The 23,722-nt window shown below is 40.1% G+C and overlaps 2 protein-coding genes across 2 annotated transcripts in view; both read left to right on the plus strand.

The window, feature by feature from the left end:
* WWTR1 (WW domain containing transcription regulator 1) overlaps positions 1-18,632 on the plus strand; it is a 49,148-nt gene extending 30,516 nt beyond the window's left edge. Inside the window, exons 3-6 of the mRNA XM_071752967.1 lie at positions 8,798-8,994; positions 13,085-13,218; positions 13,750-13,862; positions 14,920-18,632. Of these exons, the coding sequence (XP_071609068.1) occupies positions 8,798-8,994; positions 13,085-13,218; positions 13,750-13,862; positions 14,920-15,104 (629 nt within the window). The 3' untranslated portion in view covers positions 15,105-18,632. The remainder of the gene's footprint in view (positions 1-8,797; positions 8,995-13,084; positions 13,219-13,749; positions 13,863-14,919) is intronic.
* Positions 18,633-19,801: 1,169 nt separating this feature from the next.
* TM4SF1 (transmembrane 4 L six family member 1) overlaps positions 19,802-23,722 on the plus strand; it is a 37,446-nt gene continuing 33,525 nt past the window's right edge. Inside the window, exon 1 of the mRNA XM_071752972.1 lies at positions 19,802-20,421. Coding sequence (XP_071609073.1) covers positions 19,898-20,421 — 524 coding nt within the window. The 5' untranslated portion in view covers positions 19,802-19,897. The remainder of the gene's footprint in view (positions 20,422-23,722) is intronic.

The raw sequence follows: 23,722 nt of genomic DNA on the forward strand, positions 1-23,722 counted from the left end.
CTTTCAAAGGGTATGCTGTGACACTTTGGGAGCAAGCAAATCTGTTTGCACAGCTCATGAGAACTTTTAGCACAGTATTATTAAATCTATATCACAGTCTTTGATTTCTCAGTCCCCCTATTTGAACACACCATATATTTAAAAATATTTAATTTAGAATCTGGGTGTGTACATATCTGCACACTGAAATTACAAGATTGCAATATGCTGAACAGAATGCAGTCAGTAGCTTCTGAATACTTCTTGTGACGGTTTAAAATACATGGGAGAGCAGTTTCTAGTACTAAAGTAGAATGCCTCTACTTTGATATCTTGGCCAGAAGGAAGGGCCTTTCTGCTTCTTTGTGGCACTAACAGTGCTGCTGCTAAACCTGCTTTTTTGAGTCAGATGTTGAAGTGAGCAATTTGTTGGTCTGGCAGTCACTCTCCTAAGCCAGAAGTGATTGTGTCAACATCTTACAGACATCAGAGGAAAAGTGGAAACTGGATACCAAGTTAAGCCACTCTTCTGGCCATAATTTTGTAACTTTTTAACAAGTGAGGTCTATGGATTTGTCTTTTGCCTTGGTGTTTTTCGGTATTGGAGGTTTTAAAAGAAGTTTTTCTTTTGAAGATGTGCCACTTAAAAGGATCTAAGTATTCCAGGTCTGCATACTGGTCTGCACTTCCAATTGCTAACACATGTGTTTTCCTTGCTGTGCTTCTTATGAGGAGATGGGAAATATGGTCTGATCTGTACAGCTTGTTGCTTTGGTTTATAAGCTTTTTAAAGTAATATTTGCTGAAAAAAACACTTATAAACATGGTCTCAAAAGCACAGAGTGAATGTGACAGTCATAGTATGACTATGCTTGAGACATAAAGAAACATATATTTGATTGATATTAATAGACATACCTTAAAAACCTGTATTTTTCTACCTTTTTTCTTATTGTGGTTTTATGCTATCTATTTATGAGCTATACATACTGGTTTTCTTATAACTTAATGCAGTGTTAGTTTTCTCATTAACATTCAAAGCATTGCTTTCAGATGTTATATAGCAAAAACATCTGAAAGTATTTCTTTCTCTAATGCATCTTGTTAAAAATCACAGAAAACTAATCCATGTTAGGCAGGTTTCTCTGCTCATTTACACATTGCTACTAAATTCAATCACACTTCGTGAATGAAAAGGGAAATTTATCCCAGAGACTGAAGCATATTGTTGCAGGCTAGCATATATTCATACTTTATCAGTCTGCTTTTTCTAAATACTTCACCTTTGTTGTTAAGACAGCTCAGAGATGAGATGGATATACTATGGAAAGGACAACATTAACAGCAATCTTTTAACTATATATTTTGTTGTTGGAATGCAACAGGGAAAATGATCAGCTTCTGAATGAAGACAACCAGAAACACTATATTTCTTGCACCTTCATAAGTACATAATACATAAGTATGTATTAGGTTTTGCCCATTCTGAAACATCCTTTTTCAGCTGGTTGATAACATATAGACTATATATTACCAGTCAACTCCATTATTGTGTTGATTCCAGGACCGTATGTGGAGTGTATTTGTTTTGGGCATCTAGCCCAGGTCCTTGAATTAGGAGACCAAGCTCCATGGACATCCTGAGAATGAAAGGAAGGAGAGAGCAGTTGCAGTGCTGATGGTCGAACCACTGCCTGATTTAAATGACTAAACTCTTCTCTGGAAGTGCCCACATCCAAGCTAGGAAAGCAATTCTGCCCTAATGGCAGTCACTGGTGTAAGAAGACTGTGGAGTATGGCTTTTGGCTATGTGTAGCAAGATTTAGGGGGGAAAATTAGATCCTTATAAAAGTTTCTTTTGCAACAACTTTTAATTAAATGCTGCTTGTTTTGCAGTCTTTCTACATTCTACATTATGCAACATTCAAAACTATTGTTATTTTCATGCTGCTTACTTCAAACTGTTCTAAAGAGATTTCTTTTGTGATTGTACTCTTCATCCAGTTGGTGAGCACAATCTGGTCTTCATTTAAATGTTTTTCAAGTTTAACAGTTTGCAACTTATTTTGGCATAAAATAATGTAAACCCTCTGATAGTTTTTATGTTTCCTATATAAATTAGCTTGAATTTATATATGCAGATTCCTTGAAAAGCTGGTACGAAAAGAACAGACTCTGCCTGCAAAAAAACCTCAGAGAACCTTCTGAGTTGCAAAGAGGCAACCACAATGAAGAGCCAGCTGTGGAAGTCCTGCCTGGCAGCAGATGCCATCTCAGTCTGCAGGGCACAGACTGAACTGCCTGTCAAGTAATGCCCAGAGTCTGGTGGTTTGAGAGTTTTGGGCACTCAGCCATTTTGTAAAACACCTTCGAGTTTGTTTAGGTGTGGATAGGGGTTTTCCATTTACCTTACTGATTACAAGGTGTGTTTGGTCCAGCTCAGCTTCTGGGAGACCATCCAGGCCGTCTGTCCCTGCTGCCCCCCCACCTCTGCCCCTCTCTTTGCAGTGGGCAGTCCAGCATCAAAAACAGCAGAAACACATCCCTGGTTTTACTACTTGGCATTTTCCACTTCTGGTATACAAGAGAACTTGTGTGACTCACCAGACCTTGCATAGAGTTGGGACTGAGGGCTGAAAAGGCTTTTAAAAGCTGCAGTCATGTATAAGCTGGCTGTCAGGAAAGCAGGTGACAAGGGGCGATGCAAAGAGATGAGCAGAGCTACATTTGTGTAGATCCCTTATGCATTAGAGCTCAGCCATCTTCTCTTACCCTGTCTCTTACCTTCGAATCTGTTATTTTCCATGGAAGTTGGAACAAGATGATCTTTAGAGGTCCCTTCCAATCTGAGCTGTTCCATTATGGTGATCTGAGGGTTCAACCATATTAACTTATTGTGTCAAACTCCTGATGAAGAACTATTTGGGGTTTTTTTTTCCCTACCGAGGAAGACAAAGATCCTTACCCTAGGAGCTTACTCTGCCAAGATCCACCAGCAGGCATGATCCAAGTGATGCAAGCAGGGTAGTTTTAACTATTAAATACACTAGTTCTCTATGGCAAAAGATATTATGCTTTACACAACAGAATCTAACATGGAGAGCCTCTTACACTGAGACCTATTTGTGTTCTAGAAATTAATCTGTGCATCTAAAAAGTTTAGCTTTCAGCTGTATTGCTGGCGGTAATTTAATTGGGTCTGGATGCAACTGGGGATTATGGCACTTTGCCTCTGCTTTCATTTCTTTTTCATCAACCAGGAAATCCAACCAATAAAACAATGCAATAATCCCATCTAAGAGCAATAAACACATGAAGCAAAGTTTCCATATCCTGCCGTGATATAAGAGTTGTAGCTACTATTGTCTGAGGATGATAAAATGCAGTTTTGGTTACTGTGTCAAAGTGAGTCTCTGGAGATAAGAACACAGAAACTCCCAAAGTGTTTAAAAACAAGTGGTGTGTGTTTTAGTGATAACTAATATAGGTGAAATGGTCTAGCTTTTGCAAGGTTTGATTTGCATTGGCTGGCAATTTGGTTACAAATACGCAACATTGAGAGGAACCTGTTTTTCCTTTAGGGTGTAGCCTATACCCTCACAGCACCTGCACAGGCTTCCTGTTCCAGGTCAGTTCTAATTACTGGATATCCTGAAAGAAGCAGAAACAATTCAGTTGTGAATTGTCAATGTGAATAATTTTGGCACCTTCTTCTGGTTAATGAAATAATACTCACAGGAGAGCTGAAAGCATTGTGGAGGATTGCAGGTTCCATGGGCATGATAGTTTTATGACACAGCTCTGGAAAAGAACAAGAATTTATATTTTTTGTTGTTATTTGCAATTAAAACATCAAAGAAGTAATATATCAGGTAGATTGCAAATGGAATAATGTATTTTTTTTAAGGACAGGGGCTATATAAGTGCCAGAGACTAACAGGAATTAAATTCAATATCAGCTAAATTAAATCCAGGTATCTCAAAGGACACACACATTTAAACCAGCAACTGTCTAGTAAGTCTAAAATGTTAAAGGTTGATGTGTTCAAAAGAGTTGTTGGTATTGTTTCAAGATCTAGTAATTTTTAATTTTAACAGAGAAGTTCCTGCTGGTGTAAGCCTTTTCCTTCAAGGTTAGTAGTCCAGACGTGGACTCTTTCATCAGCCAGGAAATCCAACCAATAAAACAATGCAATAATCCCATCTAAGAGCTGCAAGAGTACTAGGTCATTTTCATAGTTTCAAAGTGAATGAAATGTAAAAGCTGCATGAAACAGAAGTAAAAATAAATAAATAAATATTTTATATAATAATGGTCCTCAGTATATGTTCATTATCATTGAATCTGTTTCTTCATCAGGTAGCCCACACCACATTTTGTTGCTGATTTACTGCTAAAAGTGCTTACAGAGTAAATCTTTAATCTTCTAAATAACTTCCTGCTAGATCATAGCTTTGATGATGCACCTGTAGGTTGTTCATTGGGGTTTATTTAAGCTTGGTTCATTGAATACAGGAAAGGTTAGTTAAATGTGACTGTCATAGAACTAAACAGTTGCAACTGTTGAGAAATTTCTGTACAGCTATTTTCAGCCCAGAAATCTGAATAAAGGAGTCTCTGTGCACTGGGATAGTACAACTTTTTGCTTTAATACTTTGCAGATTTTTGGAACAAAATGCACCAGAACTGAAAAGCAGTATTTTTTGCTGACCTTGTTGGAAGGCTAGTGCTGTTTCTGGGAAATCAGTGAAACAAGCAGTTCTTTGTTGGCAGAAGTGGAGAATGAAAAGGAGGGGAGCCCAGTCTTTTTTTCTTCACAATATCGTGACTAAGTCAAAGCTGTAACATGGCTGGGTTCCTTTTTTTTTTAATTTCTTTTTTTTTTTCTTTTTTTTTTAAACCACTATAGACATTTGTTTTTCATCAGACAGTGTTGCGTGACACCTGAAACTGGCCAGTTCATATGAATTGGGCTCCAGGCTGCCTATAAACAATAGAAAAAAAGATCCACAGTTGCGTCCAGACACTTCTGACGTTAAAATAATACAAGTTGGTACAATCAGTTCAATGCATATGTCAGAAACAATTAACACTTGCATGTTTTGGCTTCTGCAACTTGCAGAGTCTCTTGCCCACAAAATAACCCTTGCTTAGTATGTATCCAGCAAAGTCATCAACAGAAAGGTATCTTACAATATCAGAACACCTGATTCACTAGAATATCATGATTAATGTAGAAAGCAAACAAAAGCAGTGAGAGATTTTTCTTCATTCTTCATCTAACTGGGAGAAGAAAGTTACATAGGTCTAACTCGAGATGTGAACTAAATAGCTGTAGTTCCATGGGCTGCAATGAAACTGAGGCCACATAGTCCAGGCTTGGAACTTAGCCCTACATTTTTAGTTGCTTTCATTTGAGCTGGAAAATTGTGTAATGACTGTTTATTGAAGAGACTTACTTAGTTTTGTAAAATAATTTTTTTTTTCTCCAAGAAAATCCCAATAAACCATTCGAATGCCAAATCTGAAATTCCTTGAAGATCTAGGCTGGGCCTGATAGTGTTCCTCTCAAAGCTGGTGCTAGTACGCTTACTTCCACAGAATGCGGTGCTGCCTCTGCACTGCAGCCTGTGGCTTCCAGGAGACTTAAATTGGGGATCCAGTGACATCTTTGTGTCTCTGGGGAAGTCATGGATGGCACACTGGCATCTCTGGACCATAATCTCCAGAACACCTGATTCTGGAAGCATGTTGCAAATGGTTTAGATGTGTCTGCGTGCTTTCCACAAGGTCCAGAAGGATTTACTAGTGTGGATTTTGCACCACCTACAGGTAATAAAGCTGCTGCTAGACCCAAACTGGCCCTGGATTTAGCACACCTGTTCAATGCAGATAGTCCTGATCTGTGTAAGTAATAAAACCACTCTGCATCCTGAACAAACCATATAGTTAATACCTTGAAAATTCACTGTATTTCACTCCTGGCTTACCTGGAGTGTATCAGTGCTGGGTGCTATTCTTAGTGCCATCAACAGGAAGAATTTTTGTCTTGGGTAACTCAGAAGCCCATACAGTGTTTCAGGATTGCTTAACTTCAGAAGTACTGGACTTGCTTGTGCATTTGCTGACTTCTTCACTGAAAATGGCTGATCCCAACAATTACTACATTTATACAACCTTGAGAGATGCCCAAGGGTATCTCTGCCAGCAAAAAATTTAAAGTGGTTCTGTTCCTGTCAGTCTTTTGATGGCTGTGTACAGTTTGGGAATTTTCACTACTGTCTTCCTGGGCCTACCAAGCTACCTTCTCCGTCATCTTGTCTCTTTCTTAATTCACGGCTGCTTTAATTGGAGCCAATAGACTTGTTCTGCCCTGCTGGCTGTTACTGCTTTTTTCAGTTTCCTGGATGTTTGGCCAAGTGGCTTGTCCAGTACAATATGGGTACACATCAGCTGATGGAGAAGGGAGTGTGTATGTGTGTATATATGTATATATACATATATGGTATACTATATGCTATAGCAAAGGCAGCAAATAGCCATTACAGACAGCACCACTCACACCCTATACCTGAAAGTATCCCAGACACACCATACAGGCTATTAATCTTTACTTAACTTTGCCTGGTTTCTATCATATCCATGTGCTGCTTATCTTAAAGCAATTTTCTTACAGAGAACTTCCTATATTGTGATAATCCTTCAGCCAGCCTGGATTCTTAGCATGGTTGTTTTATTCACTGAACAATTGACAGGAAAAAAAATTAAGCACGTGTTTATGCACAAGAGGAGTTAAATTCCTGCCTAGGTGCTTATGGTCCTGGTAATTTAACGCCAGATTTACACTGATCATTATATAATTGTTCTTACAATATTTCTTATTTATTTAGTGTGAATAAGACTAGATGCACTGCATCTTATAAAGTGTTGTTCCATATATTATTTTCCCATTATGAAAGTGGTTTGATTTCTGTACCCAGGTCTCATTCCTACCACTTCCCTCTCAGCATTACAGCTCCCTAACCTCTCTGGGGTGTTACCACTGAAAAGTCACTGGTCACTGCTTGCTTCAGTCAATCTTTTCTGCAGCCAGCTTACTTTTCCCACCTGGACTGCTGCATTGGTTGCACATAAGCATTTTCATGGCTACCCAGTTACTTTTGCTGGTCTGGAACTGGTCTAGTCAGAAGGTATCTTCTTTTTATCCCCAGGCAGTTTTAGTTTGCTGTGTAGCCACAAAAATGCTTTTGCCAGTAAAGGGGTAGCCTGTGGGCAGGAACAAGCAGCTGGGTGTGGAGGAGGTGATGAATGACAGCATTGGTTTCATGTGGAAGCATGATGTCATTTGTGTGGATACAGCTGTTTGTGGACCACACATAAACTGGGTCTGTGAAAAGGTTGCGTAACTGCAGGGCAGCTTTTAACTTTGATTATTTCTTGATCTGGGTTTTCCTCTGAAGCTAAAATATCTTGCAGATGCACTCTCAAATGGTTCTGTACTCTTTACATGCTGGACCTGTGTGGTACCGGATTGCCCAGAACGAAAAAGTTTGGGTCTGGTATGAGCACAATTAAACATTTCTGTCAAATCAAGCTTGGAAAAGTTTGTGTTGGTCTAATGCCTGTGTACCTGTCTTGCTCCAGCTGTGGGAAGACACGATAGGGTCTGACTTGGCAGAAGGCTGGCTAACATGAAGTCAGTCTTTCAAAAACAGATTTAACTTGAAACTGGCAGAGTGAATTTTGTTTGGTGGTTTGCATTGTATGGGTACCATGCCTTTATTTGATCCAAACTCTCAAATCATCAACCTGTTTCTTTCAGAGTGCACTTGTATCAGTCCTTGCTGTACTGTGTCCTTTGGGGTCAGACATGGGCACAGCATAGACACCTTCAGGTCTGAGAAGCACAGAGCTGAGATGAGATTTGTTCACATGGTACAGATCGAATTTAACTAATTTTCCTTGCATTTCACCTGCTTTGCTAAAATAAGTGAAAGTACATTATTATGGAAAGATGTAGCTTCTGGGTCCTGGTGTCTTTTCATTGCACTGCTTCTGTAATTTCTGACAGTCCAGCTCATCTCTGAATGGCATTAGGTACATTTTTTTTTCCTCAGTTACCATTCTCACGCTGCTTTTTATTACTGTAATACATGAGTGCAATGTGGGGTGAGGAGTACTTAAAATACTTCTGCAAGATGTAGGAGTAATATTAAGCCTCGTTTAAGTATGAGTGCACAGACTGTGGCTTGTCCATGATGACACAAGGAAGGCTGCAGCCTGCGAGGGAACAGGACCTCCTGCAAGGTTTGGTTCTCAACTGGGACTGGAAAATCTCTCATCTCTATGTCAATGAAAAAAGTGTGTATCTCCTTCACAGTGGTGAACATGCACGATTATGCTGGTAATTATTCTTAAAATAATTACTTTAGATCTGTATATAAATAAAACATTAAGTCTGAAAACATTTTTACTAGCATGCTGCATACTACTGGTATACATTTGTAGAGGAATTTTCCATTTAAAAACTCACAAATCATTTACTACACATTGTTAGGTAAATATTTGAACATACCAGGGTGAATATAAATATTTATTGTATTGTAGACATTCCTGTTTTATGTGAAATATTAAAAATCATTTACTAAGCAATTACTAGTACCAGATCTTGCCAGATGTAGTGCAGCCATCTCAGTCATTTGAAATATATTAATTTTACTAACGCCATACTGTAAATGAGCAACGTGTCTCCTCGGCCCTCTGTTACCTCCAAGTACAATTCCACTTGGGCAGCCATGATTCCTTTTCTTCCCGCAGTCATGAACCACCAGCACCCGCTCCTTCCTAGCGCGGCCGTGCCGCAGCAGAGCCGCCCCCCTCCGGCCGCGCAGCCGGGGCTGCTGAGCCTGCCCGGAGAGCTGACTGCGCAGCAGCACCAGCAGAAGCTGAGGCTCCAGAGGATCCAGATGGAGAGGGAGCGGATTAGGATGCGTCAGGAGGAGTTACTGCGACAGGTAACCCCACGGATACTCTCTTACTTTGTTCAAGAGCCTTTAGTTCAATGCATCTACAAATTTACCAGGTACAATTAGCATCTCTGTTACTTTATGTCAAGCTTAACAATCATTTAAGGACAGGTAACAAAAAAGCCAATACTAACAGAACAATTCATTTTTTTCTCCAAACTGCCCCTCAACAGAACACAAAATGGCCATCTGCCAGGAGTTACAGGCCTGGTTTCTTTCTCACCAGCTCTGATAGTAGTGTAAGGACCAGACTCTCTTCTGTGTCTTTTTATAAACCTAGAGCAACTATCACTGATTAGTTTTCAGTTTAACTTGGTCTGCATAGCAGACTGAGTTCATTCTTCACTGAGGATAAAGGCAGAGTTGTTTTTGACCCTCATCCCAATGCAGTAACTTGCACCCTTTGTACAGAATTTGCACTGTTGTACAAAGTAGATATGTAACTTCCTTTATACTGCCTTAAGGAAATAAAAAGTTTTAATGGTTGTATTTCTTCTGTTATAAGCAACTCCACTGGTGGTGATGTGTTTTGCATGCCATATCAATCAGCTTCCTTAGACAAAATAAATAATGTATTTCTCTCAGGAACAGGGTGACTGAAGTACATTTATCTCTGCGTCTGGTAATTCCCATCATCTTTGGTGAATATATACGTATACATGATCAAAGTTAAGCAAGTTCTCAGTGCTCTTGCTGAGCAGGGGTGAAAGGCACATGCTAATCCACTAGTTTCTGGATTTTTTTTTTACCTGCTCATGCCAGGGCTGAATTTGCCTGTCATGGTTCAGACCTGAGTCTGGAAATCGTGGAGTCAACAGTATCTTGTGCCCATGTTCAGTTTCCATGACTATTAATTTTGGGGAGTTACATTATGATACATTACCTGTGCCTGCAGAACTCTGTTCCAGGTGGTGGTCTCTGATTTGAGCAGTGATCTCAGATCTTTTGTGTACCTTCTCCTTTACTATCAAGTGCTCAGAACAAAACAGAGATGGGTGTGGGAAGAGTATGAGCTTATCTTGTATGAGCTTAGTCATAATTGTCATTGTGCTAATAACGTTTAGCTATTTTTCCTCTCTTTGGCTCTCTTCATGCTTCAGGACAAGAGCAAATTAAGCTTCAGAACAGTTGTGCCTTTAACACAAGGGCTGGTCTCCCTGCTGTGCTGACTGTGTTTTACTTTGAAACTAATACACTCTCAGCACTCTGTAGCTGTGTCCTACTTAATCAAGCCTCTAGTTTCCTATGCTGGTACTGCCCTGCACCTATGGTGTTGGCTTGAGCTCCACATTATGTAAAGCAGGACAGTACCACTTTGCATTACTAAAGCTTTCAGAACTGGTGTAGATCTTGGGGAACGATGTATTTCCCGCCCCAGGGAAGCAAGATGCAAAATCCATCCTTCCTAACAGAATTTTGTGAACTTCCTGTGGGTAACCTGAAGCACTCCTGTGCCCGGGCAGCTGCAAAGAATGTGACAAATCCCTCTGGAGTCCTCAAGCACAGGTACTCCTGCCCTGAGCCTTCACTGCTGCTTTTGCTTTTCTAGTGTGACCTAAGGGGAAACTGATGAAATGTGCACAGTACTGCTAGGAAGTGTGAGGGGGTGAAGAGAGATTGAGAGGGGAGGAATTCTTGTGGTGGGTCACAAACCTCCCTGAGGCTGGAAGCAGCTGCTGGCTCCCCACAGCCATTCCTGGCTGCAGCTGCTGTGGTAGAGCAGCACACCCAGCCAGGAGGAATATGCAGTTCTGGAAGCTTTCTCCTTGAGGAATTTGTTTCCTCCTTTGTCCTCCTCTTCATTTAGTTGGTAAAGCTTCTAGAACTGCAGACTATGTGCAAGAAGGGCAGCATTTCAGAAAACCAGCATGCCCTGAGTTTCCTTACTCAGTTTTGTCATTCTGGAAAGAGTTAATTTTCTTTCTTACTGATCTGTTTATGTCAGCTTTCCAAAGAAAAGGGAGAATCTTTTTGCTGTTTAAGAGCTTCTTGGAAATGGAAGTAGGTAGAGATGATATCAGTAAGAAATCTCTGAAGGGGTCCTACAGGGAAGATGTCACAGCACTTCTCTGTCTGCACAAGTGCCACCTTGCACCTTGTTTGGAGGGGTGCAAACAGTCAGAAAAAGTCAACACTTCTCAGAGGTTCCTTTTGAACCTCCAATCCTATTCCATAAGTAAGTATACAGAAAGATAGAGGAGCTCAAAAGAGGCTGCAGAAGGAACAGTGTTTGGGGATGCAGAGGAAGATTTATTGCTGTTTATTGCTCGCAGAGTAGAACCTTACTGGCCTACTATGGCCTGAACAGAAAAATGCCCTGCTGGACTATTTCCACTGCACAGCCTGTCCCATGGTCTGACTTACTGATGGCACAGGCAATATCTAATGTCACACTTTCCACCCCTAAGTGTGAGAACTGGCAGAAAAGAAATTGCAGCAACAAGTAGTGTAAACTCACTATAAAAACGCCCTGTCTGGAAATGATTGTTCGGCAAATAAGAATGGAGCTCAGTTCAGTCCTACCAAGGGTTCTGGGAAATGTGACAATGAATTTCTAGACTTGCATGGCATACAGCTAAAAACATGTTTGCAGCAGAGCTGTGTTCAGAGGCAGTGAGTAATTCAGCTCTCAGCAATACTTTGAAACTTTTAAAGATTTTTTTCATATAACACTGATGAAGCTCTTTGACATGCCTTTGTGATGTCAGAGTACTGTTGTTGGTTTTTTTAAAAAAGCTGGTATGCCCATTTTCTGAGCTTTGTGCATTTTCACAGATTCTAGCTGATTTAATTCTAAATACAAACATCACCATTCAAATTGTCACTTGAAAAATGCAGTGTCATGCATAAGCTATTAAGAATCTTCAGACTGCTTGTTCTTAAGTTATTAAATTATTACAACCTCTAATGTAAATTACTATTATTCAGTGAATATATTGATAAATATATTGATAAGGGAAACATTGCATTAATGGGTATCAATATATAATTCCCAACAAATAATTGTTACATTATTGATTAAGAGACCATGCAGGTAAAACATCATATTCTAGACTCCAAAATATATCAGTCTTTTCTGTACTTGGGAGAATGAATGACTGATTCAGTGGATAAAAGTTTTCTTCAAGTATTTAAATATGTCCTTTGCTTATTTAATTTTTTAAGAAAAGGTTGAGTAGATTAGGTCAAAACCAGATACAGCTTTATTATTTTAAGGTCTTAGGGTATTTGGAATATTCTGTGGAGTCAAACAACTTTTGTATAGACTTCTGTACCACTAGATGTCACGGTTGTTTCACAGAGATGATGCTAGCAGAATTTCTGTTTTGGGAAGGGTCCTGAAACAAATTTCCTTTGGCTCTCATTGCTCATTTGCCATCCTAAAGACAGAGTACATGAGACAGGCTAGCAGGCAGATGATTATTATTAGGCAGAGGGTTCAATCTAAAGATTATTGAGTCGAAGTCTTGGTTTCAGGGGTTTTCTTCTAAGATGTTAAGTACTTCATCGTTGCAAGTGAGAATTCTGCTTTGGTATTATAGCAAATTGTGTCATCCCACAGCAACTCATTTTCAGTGCCTGATTTTGGGGGGTTTTTTTGCAACAGTTTAAACTGAGAGCAATTTCATTTAAACTAAGCTGTTAGAAAGGGATACATGGGAGATTAAATTTGAGTCTAGAGGTTTTAAGCTGGTTCTATTACTGCTGATCCAGCTCTTGGAGAACTTGGCTCACTGAAGAGTAGACTGGAACTGAATTTGAGTGTTACACAGCCCTAGCACACATGTGAAAACCTTCAGCTGGAGTTAGCCGGCCCATGAAGTGGGGACAGGGTGTCAGTAGCCTTCATACTGACCCGTGGGGCTGGCTCCAGCTGCAGTAGGGCTGAGGGGTCTATTCTGCAGTGCTTCAGCCCAGCACAAGTGGGTAGAACAGATACACTTGTCTACATTATGATTTTCTTCCCACCAGTGTAAAGTCATTGCTTAGAGTAACCACCCTAAATAAGATGTGTCTATATTACATGTTTGTGTGTTACATGAGCTGTTGGAATAACCCTTCCTGTTTGCCTTCTCAGGAAGCTGCTCTGTGCAGACAACTTCCCATGGAGTCAGAAGGCATGGCCCCCATTCAGACAGCTGTGAACACACCTGCCATGGCACAAGACATGAGGCCTGTGACCAATAATGGATCCGATCCTTTCTTGAACAGGCAAGTTCAAGTCCTCTTCATTAGTCAGTTGACTTCTCTACACTGTTAAAGCTGTCTCTCCAAAGCAGTTTCCTCTATCATCTTCTTTTGGGCTTAACTGTGAACAGGGGTTGTGGCCACGTGACTGACTGAAATCTTTTAGTTTATATTTCAAGAAGGGATTTTAGAAAAATCAGGCAAACAGTAACAGCTGGTTTAAATTATGCTGTAGGTGTATGTAGATGACTCCAAATGGAATAGGTACATTATTTAAATATATATGAACTAATTTTTTAGGCTATCAGAGCTGGTTTTGGCTAGAAGGTTATATAAATGTGTGTGTATTTAAAAATTTAAGAATGGCCTTGCTTCAATTTCTTTATATTTGGGCTGATGTAATGTAACCACATCAGTGGCCAGCAGTTGAGAACAAGGCTTAATGACTCAGTATTTCACTTAATATCTAACCTACTGTGCTGCCTTTTTTCAGACGAGGAGGGACTACATCTGGCAGAACATCTTACTGAAGCTTTTTCATGTTTTAATTTTTAGTGGCCCGTACCATTCCAGGGAACAGAGTACAGACAGTGGCTTGGGATTAGGATGCTACAGCATACCAACAACACCTGAAGATTTCCTCAGCAACGTAGATGAGATGGATACAGGTAGAATACTCCGAATTAGCTTCAAGTTTAATGATTAATAACTTTGTGTTGTAATCAATAATGTTTTATAATTGCATAACTGATCAATAATCTCTCGCTTCCTATTCAAGTGAATACATGAGACTGTGGGGGAAAAAAGCCTAAAAATTACCTGGTACCTATAAGGTTCTCAGTTTTAGGTCTAGATTCTACCCTTTTACCTTAGACTGATAGTATCAAAGGAAGTAAAGGTTGGAAAATGTGGGCCTTAGTTTGAGTTTTCACACCACAGTCCAAGGTAGGAGGCATGAAAATGTGGTCTTGGGTTACATACTTGGTACATATAACTGTTTTCTAACTCTGGAAAAACAGTCTCATCAATAAGTCTCCTACAATGGCCAAGTTGGATTTGCCTTCAAATAGAATGTATTTAGCTATTTCAGATTTTGGTATATATTTTCATATCATTGTCTTCCTGGAGTTTAAAATACCGAAATAAATTGTTAAGAAAAAAACAAGTTTTTTTTCCAGATAATGAAATTCTCAGCACTTCCTCACCTAAACTTCCTTTTGAAGTCATCGTAAGTTTTAGATGATGCAAAGAGTGAAAGGTTTCTCTATTAAAGGTTTTAATGCTTGTTACTATTAAGTTATGAAAAAGTACTCCAAATATTGCAGAGGTAAATAGCTGTGAAACACTTTTTTCCATTAAGCTGCAGGGAGAGTTTTCACCCTTCTGCAGAGAACAGGTGGGAGGGTTTACACAAGACTCAACCGCCCCTGTGCAGACTGATGAACTTTGAACTATCACACTTCCCAAGTGCCAGATCAGAGGCTGATAGCTTCGAACAGTGCTGGAAAGGGCCTTTTGTGCTTCTGAGAGCAAAGGATATGAAATTAACTCCTGGAAGGATATGCATTTTGCAAGCAAATACAGTTTTGAGGTAGCATTTGTAGAAGGCAGGAATGCTCAAAAGTGCTTTTGGGAGAGAGGGAGTCTAATTATTGTATCAATTGTGTTGTTTTAAATTACCCACAAGAATGTGGTATTTCATATGTTCTTCTTTGCTTCTCCTAGGAGAAACTATAGCACAGACAACAATGAACATAAATCCACAACAAACACGTTTCCCCGATTTCCTCGACTGTCTTCCAGGCACAAATGTTGACCTTGGGACTCTAGAGTCAGAAGACTTGATCCCTATTCTCAACGATGTGGAATCAGTATTCAACAAGAACGAGCCCTACCTTACCTGGCTGTAATTGACTGGGTGTGCAATTCAACATTTCTTTTTCCTCTTGAGGTAGAGGTAGAATATCTGAAAATCCTCAAGAGATACAACTTACTGCCTTAATGCCTTTTGTTACATCATCTTTACAATCAGTTTAATCTCTGCCTGGGTTTGATTGACACTAATTTAAATATAAATACCTATATATACACACAAGTATCTATATGAATATATGTTTCTTCCTTTAAAAAAAAAAAATACACTACTTTAGACATCTGTATACTTCTTTACCTTTTCAGACCAGGCAGAAATATTTCACTGTAAGAATAGAAAGTGTGTGATGTTTATGCGTGTCCTTGCGTGATCTCCTAGGTATTGATTAACATCATAAACCCTTCATGCATCACAACAGCTAAACACTAGGTCACTGGGTTCAAAAAACATGCATAGCATGACACCATGAGAGAGCAGTTTTACTACTGTGTTTATGACAATAGTATCAGAAGCTTTTTTAATCAACTTACTTAAGCTTTAAAAATCTTTTTGTTTTGTTCCTAGTAACTAAATGTGCTGCATGGAATACAGATTAAATCTGATCCAAATCAGCCATAATAATTCTCATTATATATTTGTAAAGGCACAATCAATACTATTACAAGTTGGTTTTTGTCCAGTATATTACTGTATATTTTTCAGAAAATGATACTTCCAATATCAAAGTACCAGAATTGTTTAGCAGCATTAATATTATTGTTGCAAAGTAAAGCAGACTGGTACTCACTGTTGCCTTTTAAGAACAAAGCAATGTATTATAAACAAGCTTTTTTTAAAAGATCTTAGATTTTTATGGTTATTTTATATTAAGCACTACAATTTTGTAACTTAACACATGAACATCAATTTTTTTAATAAATATGAAAACTGTGGCAAATATCTTAAATGCAAAAGCCATGCTTTTAAAATCAGGTCTGAAAAAAGTAGCACAAGTTATTAATGTCATATGTAGTGGGGAAAAACCCTTGCTTGTACTGTTTTCAGTAATGTTTTTAACTGACAATGTCAAAATACATGTAGTTGTATACATGAAAAAAGATGGTAACTTTATCAGGACAGTGCTGAGGCAGTAATTGTAACATGTCTGGTAAAGTTACTTCTTAAATCTTTCTCTTACTGTAATTGATGTACAGGACACAGGGCATGTTCTGTGTATTTCTACCTATTGTGTATCCTACAAATACTTCTTTATCAGAGGTTTGGGACTGAGAAGGCATCTAGGACATAAGGCTTGCAGTTCCCCTGAAATGCAAATGAAGTCCTAAATTCTTAAATATTTTGAAATTATATTATTTATAATCTATGAACTTAAGCTTTTTATATTGAAAAATGTCTTTTCATGAAAGGCATTAAAACTTTTCTCTAAGCTTAATCCAGGCTATATAGAGAGAGGAAGAGATGTAGCACTCAGTGTAAATGTGTGTTTGTCAGGTCATGTAATGCTTAACAAGGTCTTACCGATGCACCAGAATATTGATCACTCAAGACTTTTTGCCATCTGGTTGGGTGAAGGTAGGTGAAAAGGTCAGAGATGAAGTTGATGGGAATAGGGAGTAGGTTTGGAAGACAGAAGCTGATGTACGAAACGTAGATCTTTGCTTGGATGGGTGGCTGCAGATAGGGGTATGCAGGAAACAAATCACCAGTGTTCAGTAAAAACATCACAGAAGAACTTGATAATATAAATTGCCTTGTCAGCGATGAACTGCTGGGTGCACATGATAACAGAAGATAGAAAATAAATAAAAAACACACACCAAAATTTTGGAAAAAGAGGTGGAAGGCAAAGACAGAGTCATGAAGTTTTATTACATAGGGTAAAGTAGCTCTTTTTATATTTGGTTTTGTTTTGTTGTGGTTTTTTTTTTTAATAGAAAATGAGATGTGACAGCAGAGTTGTGTCTGCACAGAATTTCATTACTGAATGGGCATTGTGTTTCTTTTATTTTTTTTTTAAATTATTTTTGCTAGTGATGACTGTTATGGCATGAATTTCTTTCCAACAAACAGGGGACTGGGCAGGGCTGAGTAATATTACTGTAATTATGATTAAGGAATTCTTCAGGTTGTCAGCCTAAATAAAAAACAGATGGTCCTAAGGCTTTTTTCTTCAGTGACATGACTGACTTTGGTAAAAGACTTGCAGATTATTTGGTATCTGGTTGTGATGCCAACTTGTGAGGCCAGCTGGCCAGCACTGCATGACTGGCCTAACAAACTGAAAGCAATTGGTGCTAGAACAACTGACAATAGCTGCAGATCTGAGCTTTTCAGTGATTATACTGCTCTTCATTAGATTATGTTTAGAAAATGCAGTTTGTTCATTTGCTAGTTAAGTCTGTGCTATTGAAAATATAACTTTTGTCATAATAAAGGATATTCCAAGCAGATCCGGTTCTCATCTAGTGCGAATTAGCTGATCTGTGTTGACTTCTGTTTGGTTACACTGATCTTCATCAGCTAGAGGCCATGCTTCTTACAGAGATAACTGATGCAGTTTTCTAGTAAAATAGAGTAAGATGCTAATTAGAATAGTGAATTTACAAAGTTTGTTACTCTTTCATTTTTTTTTTTCAGGTGGTTAAGTGTCTTGGTTCAAAGACCAAGGCAAAAAAATGATAAACTGTATCTTCATATTAATTCTCTAGTAAACAAGCTGCAGATTTGGAACAGGATGCTATGTGAAACAATACTGCCAGTGTAAAACAACTGCCAAAACCTTGGGTCAGGTCTTTACTCAGTCATGAACCAAATAATGGTTGAGCTGAAAGCAATTCTTTACACACTGTTAAGTTTTTCATTTTTGTAATGGAGAGGATGTATCAGACGAAGTGTAGTAACAACAAAACCTATTTTGTAAAGTTCTCTTTTGTAAAAAAGTTTCTGGCTTTAAACAGGCTTATGGCAGAAGTTGTAAGTATTCAAAGCATATGTAATTCTTATGAAACTAAATTTATTGCTGATGATATTTCATTGTACTGTTTCAGGTTTTGAACATTTGCTTTACTAAACATACACTGTCTCTTTCTAGTATAAATACAACAAATGTGCCAGCTGGACAGTCTACTGTTGGCCATCACTGAGGATGGCATACAGGAGCCTTGGTGATGCAGAAGTAATGGGACATTGTTAGTTACACTTTGTATTCTGGTAATACTATTAGAATATACATTGGGGAGGGAATGGGTTTGACTTTTTGACAACAAATGCTGTTTGGGGAAGGGAAGGATTTTAAATGTGTATTTTAAATACAGAAAAATATGGGTGTTCAAATGAACATTTCCTAATATACTACATCCATGTACATGCTATTATAACTTTTTTATTTACTTTTTCATTTTGTTATATGAAGTGTGAGCATTTGTTTTTAATTTCAACCAATTGTATGTATCACAAGCAATCAGATCAAACTGTTGTATCCATGGTTTGATTCTGTTTTGGTTTTTTTATTTCTTTGATCTTGTACATGAAAAACAAATATAAATGAACTTAAAGATTTTGGATGGATATTGATTTATTAAGTGGTTTATTTTTTTCTTTGGAGGACTGTAGTATGTGCTTCCTAGGGAACTGTGTAACACTGCTTGGAAAAAAGGTACGGGCATACTGTTCTGTGAAAAAGGCATACATTTTAAATTAAATTATTAGCATTTAGCAAATGAAATGGGTTATTTTACCATTGTGTTTCAGTTCATTAGTAGTTGTTATGGCCCTTGCTGTGTTTATGGTTTTACTCATAACACACAACATGAATCTCAGGGCCACCATTACTTGTTTCTTTTAGTGGTACCTTTTAATTCACAATTCACTAACACAAATGTTTTGTTACAAATTGTTTACAGAATCACAGATTCATCCAGGTTGGAAAGGACCTCTGAGATCATCAAGTCCAACCCTTAATCTATTACCACTGTGGTTACTAGATCATGGCACTGAGTGCCACATTCAATCTCTTTTTAAAAACTTCCAGGGACAGAGAATCCACCACCTCCCTGTGCAGCTCATTCTAATGAGTCATCACCCTCTCTGGAAAGGATTTTTTCCCAATATCTAGCCTAAACCTCCCCTGGCAGAGTTTAAGCCCATGCCCTCTTGTCCTACTGATATCTGCCTGGGAGAAGAGCCTGACCCCCACCCTGGCTCCAGCCTCCTTTCAGGGAGTTGTAGAGAGTGATGAGGTCTCCCCTGAACCTCCTCTTCTCCAGACTGAACACCACCAGCTCCCTCAGCCCTTCCTCACAGGACTTGTGCTGGATCCCTTCACAGCCTCCTTGCTCTTATCTGGACCTGCTCCAGCACCTCAATCTCCTTCCTGAACTGAGGGGCCCAGAACTGGACACAATACCCTCATCTCTAAGAGGAATTGTGAGCACCAAGTCCATTTGCTCCTAAGATCTGTTTTGGTGAGGCAGTGTGCATTGTTTTCAGTCTGATCCCTTGTTTGAGAAGTTTCTTAAATTCTGCATTAAAAAAATACCCATGTTCTTTCCTAGGAACAAGCCTTGAAACCTAAACATCCTTGCATTTCAGTATCTGGTCTTTACAGTCATGGTACATGACATGAGTGATTTAAGATCCCATTCAACTCTTACTGTTAATGAATTTCAGTACTCTTCTGTCAATCATTGTCTTGCATCATTTATTCTGAATAATTGTTAGAATGCTTCTCACAATATCTTGCATATACATAAAAAAAAGCTCTGGAACCTCCACAAAACAGAAATTCAAGTGTATTAGCTTGCGACCCTGTTTCTAGAAATGTGTTAATTCATGGCCCATTTACCCCAGAATATTAATCAAGTTTCTTTGGCAGAAACACTGGATGCTTGTTTGTTCACAAAGGTCAGTCACTTTGTTCCTGATGATACAACTCACACCCTGGAAGGTCTCTGTCGTGCCAGGCCTGTCAGCAGCAATGCGCAGGCTGCGACGTTAGCCCAAAGCCGCAGCAAAACCGTCCGCGAGGGACAGATTTCCTGCGGCTGTGGTGTTCTGGAAAACCCGGTGGTTTCGGAGGAAGCGTGTCGGTACTCCGGATTTCGCAGGGAACAGTTCAATGTCGCGGTCCCACCGCTAGGCCCCTGCCCCATCGCCCCTCGCCCGCGCAGCCCTGAGGGGTTCGCGCTGCGGGGCGAGGGGCCCGAGCCGCCCCCTAGCTCTGTGGGGCGGGCACCCCGGCACCGCCATTGTCAGCGGCCAACGTCGGGCAGAATCTCCCTCAGGTTTTTTTCCTACCTGGTCCTTGCAGCTCGTTCTCTCCCCCGTACCACCAGCAACGCCTGTGTCCCCACCAGGTACCTTTTAATTCTTCTAAGCTGCCATCGCTAGAATCCCGTGCACCGTTACAGGAAAAACAACACCTTGTGTTAGGGTGGGTTTGGTTTGGTTCTAAAGACCGTTTACTTGTAAACGAGTTTACAGATCTTCCTTGGAACGGGGGAGCTGGGGGAGAAGGCTTTTCACAGTCGGCCCGCGCTGCCCAGGCCCTCGCCTTGTCCCCCCCCACCCCCTCAGGTGGGCGCTGCCGGCGGGCGGGGCCGGGCCCATGGGGAGCTGCACTCCCACCTCCCCTCAGGAGCCTTTCGGCGCGGCGGGAAGGGCGAGGCCGGCAGCAGGTAGGGCGAGGTGGGGGAGGGAGGCCGCGGTGACCCCGGCCTCGGTAGGAGCGAGGGCTGCGGACCAGCGTGCGAGAGCTCTACCCGCAGGGTCTGGGCCGGGCTGGGCCTCCCCTCCCTCCGGCCCAGCTCAGAGCCCGGGCCGCCATTTCGGCCGAGCTCCGGCAGGGGGGGGGAAGAGCGGGAACCGGGACCGGGCCCCGGGGCGAGGGGAGGGCAGGGCAGGGCAGGGGCCGCCCTACACCTTCGGGCAGCCGTGAAATTCCACCGCAGGAGGGCTTGAGGCGCTGTGGAGAACTGTTCTGCCGCTGCTTGCTGCTCTAACCAGTACAGTCAGAGGCACTGTGAAATTTTCAGTGCCTACTAGTGACTTCTTTTAGGTTTGGATTTTTGGTGCTCCACAGGTGGGAGCAGTCTGTATTTCAGAAAGGGCCCTGCAGCAAATTAGCAGTGGCAGGTGGAGGGTCCCTGTGTTGCTTCTCAGGTGAAGAGGATTTTAAGAAACTCTCCTTGTATTGGCAAAGCTTTTGTAATTTCAGTTAAACGGTGTATCCTGTCCCAGTGAAAAAGTAATTTGGCAAGAAAAAACTTCAGAGATGTTTTATCAGGGTTTTTATTTATGTCCATTACTGGGATACCAGCATCCCCCCTCTGGACACACCTCACCCGTATTAGTCTCACGGAATGGGTCAGTCCCCACATCATCTTCAGCTGGGGTGGTTCAGGGGTTGGTTTTAGAGCTTGCTGTTTGCGTTGTTGCTCGTTACACCGTGACTGATGTAGAAGCCATGAAGGGGGAGCTAAAGTTGAACTGGGAGCAGGTGACAAACGGTCAAGGCTAGAAGATGTTAGAAAACATCCATTGCTTTTGGCTGAGCAAATGTCTTTTATCTTTGTGTATGTCACTTACTAATCTTAGAAACTTTTTGTAGACTTGCCAGTTAAAATTAACCATTTCCTAACAGGCGAGAGTGCACTGTGGTTAATGCATCGTCTCGTTGCAGTCTGTTTACTGGAGACAATAAAGATCTACAACTGTATATAGTTCATCTGTGCAGGGGCACCAGTTTTGTCAGGCTGAAGTTGAAATGGTTGGATTCAAAATCACATGCACACACTTAGCATATTGTAATCTGAGTTGTTAAATAACCTATGTGTTTCTTTTTATGTGAACTCTTGTCTGAAACAATGCCACACAATGACAAAATTTCTGCGCTCTCAGCATCCTCATCAGCCAGTCACTGAGCAGACAGTTTTTATGGGTGATTAATGAAGCTTCAGATAACGTGTATGTCTCTGATATTGGCCTCTAGGGTACTAGGATTTCTAGATTTGTCTAAGTGTATATATGTTGACATTTCTCACACTAAATCTGTGTGTGGTGTTCAAGTTGGTCAGGAGTGTTGAGGTCTTGACATGTTCAATTCTCCCTGTTTGTGGTTTCTCTCTTGCCATGATCTTTCTGTCCATGTCCAGCATGGTGCTTTCCTTACCTGTGACATCTCTCTGGAGTACCACTGGCCCACTACATTTTTCTCTGTTACAGCAGTCTATGATCTCCTTGATCCTAATAGATGCTTGGCTCAGGTAAAATACAGAGTGCAGTCTTCAGTTACTGCAGAGCTGACACTGAAGATAAGCACGATTCACTTGAAATTAAATGCTAGAGGACAGCCTCAGATGTTAACTATAACTGAGCAGATTTAGTAACATTTTTGGCTCTTTAAAATGCTATATCAGCTGAGCTGGTGGTTCCAGTTAATTTACAAGTGTTCAGTGCAGCCCAAGGTTCATACACTGTCCAGATCACAAGATGAAACTTGTGGGCTTTGTCTCTGTGCCTGCTATATTTTAGGTCGTGTCAGAAAGTGACTGTGTAGTTGGGCATTTTAGAAGCTCAAAAGGCACCTGAAGTTTTGATTTTAGGCCTCGTAGCTTCCTGCCTGTTATTTCTTGTCCCATGTCTTCCACAAAGATTTATGTATTCTGTTTATTAATATATCAAAATTGTACACTATGCAGTTACCCATCCCTTTGTTGAATGCTGATGAGAAACAGTCCATGTTTCCAAAGGCTCCATATAAATAAACCAAGACAAATGTGAACTGAGATGCAGGACAGCTGCTAACCGCAGATGAAAGAATAGATGTAAGATGGTTGCATCAGTGGGTGGTGATGTAAAGGGTACTCTCAAATTCCCTAGCAGGGCAGTAGAACAGGTGGGAGAGACAGCTGTTTCTGGAGAGGTTTTTTTTATAATGTGTTTGTCATCTTGCACAGTGAGGCTGCTTTGCTTTTATTAGTGTAACTCTTTATACCAACGTTTAGATATTTAACATTTTTGCATTTTGTCCGCCAGCTTTTAGTGCTTCTGAGTACTTTTAAATTTTTCATATCTCTATTCTAGATAGAGAGTACATGAAATACATTTCTGAAAGCACAGGCCACAGAATTATTATTTCAGGAGGAAAATGTTAGGGAAGAGATGCGGTAAATACACTGATGAACTAGAAACCTTGAGACAACCAGACTGGCAAGCTCGTTTGTGAAAATCTGATTTAGGAATTGCTTACAAAGCATATCAGTTAATTTGAACCCCTCTAATTTCTCTAATCCCTCTTATTTCCTCCTTGATTTCTTTGGGAAATAGTTTTTTCTTTTGACATGGTAAAGACCAGTTCTTTCTAAAACGTATTTTTGCCTTTCAGCTCTCTTTTGCCTTTCCTATCATTTTCATAGTACTCTGCCAAGCATAGCTAAATTGAACTTCTGCAAAAAGATGAGTAAATAGCATTTGCACTTATGAATAGATTCAAAGCTTTATGAAGAGGAGTTACAAGCTACTCAGCTCAACTAAACAGAAACTGTAATCTGTGTTAAAGCCACAGGTCCAATGTTCAGATTCTTGAAAGCTGTAGGAGCACAACATGAATCCTGGGTTGTGAAAAGACATCAGTTATGCTGAAAGGGTGAAAATTTT

This window comes from Heliangelus exortis, chromosome 9, assembly GCF_036169615.1.
Source record: "Heliangelus exortis chromosome 9, bHelExo1.hap1, whole genome shotgun sequence".
Classification (NCBI taxonomy): domain Eukaryota; kingdom Metazoa; phylum Chordata; class Aves; order Apodiformes; family Trochilidae; genus Heliangelus; species Heliangelus exortis.